The sequence below is a fragment of the Bidens hawaiensis genome, unplaced genomic scaffold, assembly GCF_021521415.1.
Source record: "Bidens hawaiensis isolate Kalapana, Puna unplaced genomic scaffold, B.hawaiensis_p1.1 tig00050843_1, whole genome shotgun sequence".
NCBI classification, from domain to species: Eukaryota; Viridiplantae; Streptophyta; class Magnoliopsida; order Asterales; family Asteraceae; genus Bidens; species Bidens hawaiensis.
The window spans coordinates 16,774-20,582 of record NW_027499127.1 but is presented as its reverse complement, the minus strand read 5'-3'; the positions used below and the strand labels follow the sequence as shown (position 1 = coordinate 20,582).

Below are 3,809 nucleotides of genomic sequence, written 5' to 3'. Positions count from 1 at the left end.
AAGACTAACTAGGCTTACGGTATAAGGAGCCTTCGAGAGCAGGTAAAGTTATTTAAGGGTCAGAGATAATTATTAAGTTTGGATTATCTTTGGTTTTATTTTTTTATTAGCAATCCTAATTATACTCTAACGACTGATTTTTGTTTATTATTTAAGAAAAACATGACGGATATCATAGACCACTTATTACAAATTCGAATAAAAAATCTCTCTCCGAAACTAAGAACACAATGAATCTAATCACACATGAATCAGTTTAATGCAATTGATTATACAAAAGAAAATTACAAACATACAGATTGGATCGAACACGAGATCAGAAATTCTTGATCAAGATTATGATTAAAAATAACAAAACAATCAAACCGGATGTGATGAACACAATCGGTCTCATAAACAGCTTCTGAATACATGCTTATATATTCTTGCAGCTCACACCAGTGGTTGAAAACTATCATCACTATGTTCTTGCAATTTACGGCTCATGCCATAATTACAAAGCCCATAGAAAACAAAGGTTCATAACATCAACCATTAACTAAACGAGAAACGAACGTCAGACACAATTCATTAGTTATAACATCATCTTCAACCTCAAGTGGTGGAAGTTGCAGCAACGTTCTTGGGCCTCTTGACAATCAAGACCGGACACTTGCAGTTCTGCGCACAGTGATTGCTGACACTCCCAAGAAACGCCCTCTTGATCAAACCGTACCCATGGCTGTCCAACACCACCATGTCAACACTCGTCTTCTCTGCCACATTGCAGATCACATCCCTTGGATCACCGACCTCCACTCTTGTCTCCACCTTCACCTGCACACACCAACCCAAATTTTAACATGCATCTAGTTTTTTTCATATTTTTTGCCCATTTTTCTACTGAATAATCAAAAGCCAAAGAAAGAAAAAAAAACACTTCTTAATATAGTTCCAATTTATACTTTCTCATATTTTCGAACCATCTTTTTTCCATAATATCCACACTCAGCCTCGTCGACGCGCACACTTTTTAATTATTAGCTGGCGAGATTTTCAACCAACAAGATTCCACCATGCGTCATAACACTGTCAGCTCGACATGCTTTTTTTAGATCGTCAGAGCAAAGGGATTTTAGGCTTTCGACGATTTTTTTTATTTTGACAAGATTTTTTTGGCTTCCGGCAAGGTTTTTTGTACAAGTGGCAGAATATAAGTTACCTTCCACTTGTTGATCATTAAATGCCATTTTATTGTAATCATTTTGAATTGTTAAATGGAAGACTAGCTTATATTGTTAGTATTAGTTAAAAATCTCGTCGAGTAATGTATAAAGCCGTCAATTTGTCGAGATTTAAGGGTGGGCATTTTGGGAATAAAATGCCCAAAATTGACATTTTCTTTAATTTGGCCGGTCAAATGGAAGTACATTTTGGTCATTTTCCCAAATTTTAACCTTTTTAATTAATTTATTGCATCCCCTACTAGCAAGGAGCTAGAACACTTACAACCATCAAAAACACACCACCCTCAACCCAATTAATATCCCATACACCAAACAAACATACAAAATTACATCCCCAAACTAAACATTATAACGAGACCAACTCTCCAAAGTGAGATCCCTCATTTTTCCCATGTTCTTTACCAATAGGAAACTCTATTACTTTTATTTCTTCGACAATCCCGGCTAGTCGGATCGGCACACCTTCATACACAAGAGCATTTTATATTTTATAAATATTGAAAATTCACATTAAAAATATATATATTCTTTTGATCTTCAAACTAGTCAATGTATAACTGTCATTAATTTGCAACCGTTAGCGATCAGACTTATAAAGTAAGCTTATAACTTCGCGACCGATTTAGTAGTTACTACGGGTTTTATTGATCTTAAATTTGGTTCGTGAATTTCTATTTTCTAAAAAAAAAAAAAAAAAAAACTCACGTACATCTTGAAGGTGCTTGCAAAGCTTCTTAGTTTTCTCAATGACAGTTTCAGCTACATCCTTCCGGTACTTATCCATGGAGGTGATTATATCTTGAGAAAACAAGTATCCTGATCAAAATAATAATAAGTGTATGATTATTAGAAATGATATATATGTAATGAATTGTTTATTAATTAAAACTATAACTAATATCATGCATGCATGGTTAATTTGCTTGTGTTGTACTGGCCTGTTCCGTCAAGAGCTGAGTAGACAACATGCGGTGGTATGACGTAGAGGAGTACGAGGGTGTCTTTTGAATTAATCTCGGCGACAACATTGTTAAGGCACCACGAGAGAGCGTAAGCACTCTCTTCTCCTTCGTCGACTGCTACAAGTATCTTCCGTTCCTTCGTTGCCATTGTTTACAGCTGGCTCATGATTCAATTATTAAATCTAGAAGTGTGTGTTTGTATTTGTGTGTTTTGAGTGTACGTCTGGAGAGAACTAGGTAGATTTGATGCATTTAGTATATATGGCGGTCCTATATGATATATACAGGTGTCTTGTTGAAACAAAACTGTGTGGCGGCGGTTTAAGGAGTTTTAACTGTTTTGGTTCCTTGGTTTTCATTTTGACACCGGTTTTCTTTCGGTCTTTGTTTCTGTGTTCTAAATACTAATTGACATTCTCCAACTTGTTGTTTTCTTTAGATATGTCAATTTTTTATCGTTTGAATCACAAAAAATTAGTGAAGTACATGTGTATAAAAGTCATAGTTTTTACATCTATATGATGTGTTGATCAAACCCATTAAAAAAGATTTGAAAATGACGTTTTTTTAGATATATTCATTTGAATATAATTTATCTGCTTTATGCCTCATCTTAATTATTTTGATTCTAGCTAGTACGTTTAGAACTAACAGTTTTTCATATTTATCATGTTTTTTTTATTTTCTTTCAAATGTATACTTATTTTCAAAAACATTTACAATACAAATCAAACACACCATTAAGAACAATTTTGACCATTTTTTTTTTCAAATTAACAAAAAAAAAATGTTTATTTGTTGTTTCTAATTGAGTATCTCCATTATCTGTGATAACTAACTAATTAAAGTTTTTTATATCATAAGGTTGAGCTCATAACAGGTTAAATCGGTTAAAGGATACGAATATATTAATGTTATTTATTAAAAAACGTTATATAAGAACTTGATATAGTTGGATATGTTAAGTTTAATTAAATAAATTATATTACAACCTAATATACGATGGATATGTTAAGTTTAAAATTTGTAAAAGCTTCCCAGTTATGTTGCTAGTAAATTAACCTCACGCATTGAGGCGGAACTTTTTCACCCTAAACCTTATGTTACGACGTATAAATTTAAATTATATTTTTAGTGATCAATGTGGTAATCCACCGTTCATATTAAACGAAAAAGGTTCGCTAATTGTGATGAAAAATTTGTGCCCAATCATAAACCCCTCTCCCCTAAATTTCTATGCATGCTAATTAACAGTTAACACCAAGGAAATTGCTCACACCCCTTAAGGCCTTAAGTACTTGGGCTGATATAGACCTGGAATGGGCTGTTCGCTCAACTGGGCTCAACTTAATATGTACATGTTTCAAAAGAGTGAAATCAATGGGCCTATCCCTACACTTATTTGTTATGGGTCACAAAGATCTGGAGGCAGGTATGTACGGTGGTCTAACAGAGGAATCGACAGGAGAAAAAGGACAGTCACATGATCCTTGTCGGGTCAAGTGCAGTCACGCATGCAGTGTTTGCATGGTCGGGTCAAACCCGGTTACCACGTAATATACGTTTTATTCAATTATTTCTCCTTTTACATTTTAAATAAAGTAATACTCTTTTATTAAAA

General features: G+C 33.8%; 1 protein-coding gene across 1 annotated transcript; it reads right to left on the bottom strand.

Moving 5' to 3' along the window:
* Window positions 1-362: 362 nt before the first annotated feature.
* LOC143598801 (universal stress protein PHOS32-like) lies at window positions 363-2,405 on the bottom strand. Its single transcript, XM_077076930.1, has 3 exons — window positions 2,165-2,405; window positions 1,936-2,042; window positions 363-816 (listed from the first exon to the last, which is right to left on the bottom strand). The coding sequence occupies exons 1-3, from the start codon at window positions 2,334-2,336 to the stop codon at window positions 595-597; spliced, it is 501 nt and encodes a 166-aa protein (XP_076933045.1). The 5' UTR covers window positions 2,337-2,405; the 3' UTR covers window positions 363-594.
* Window positions 2,406-3,809: the final 1,404 nt, after the last annotated feature.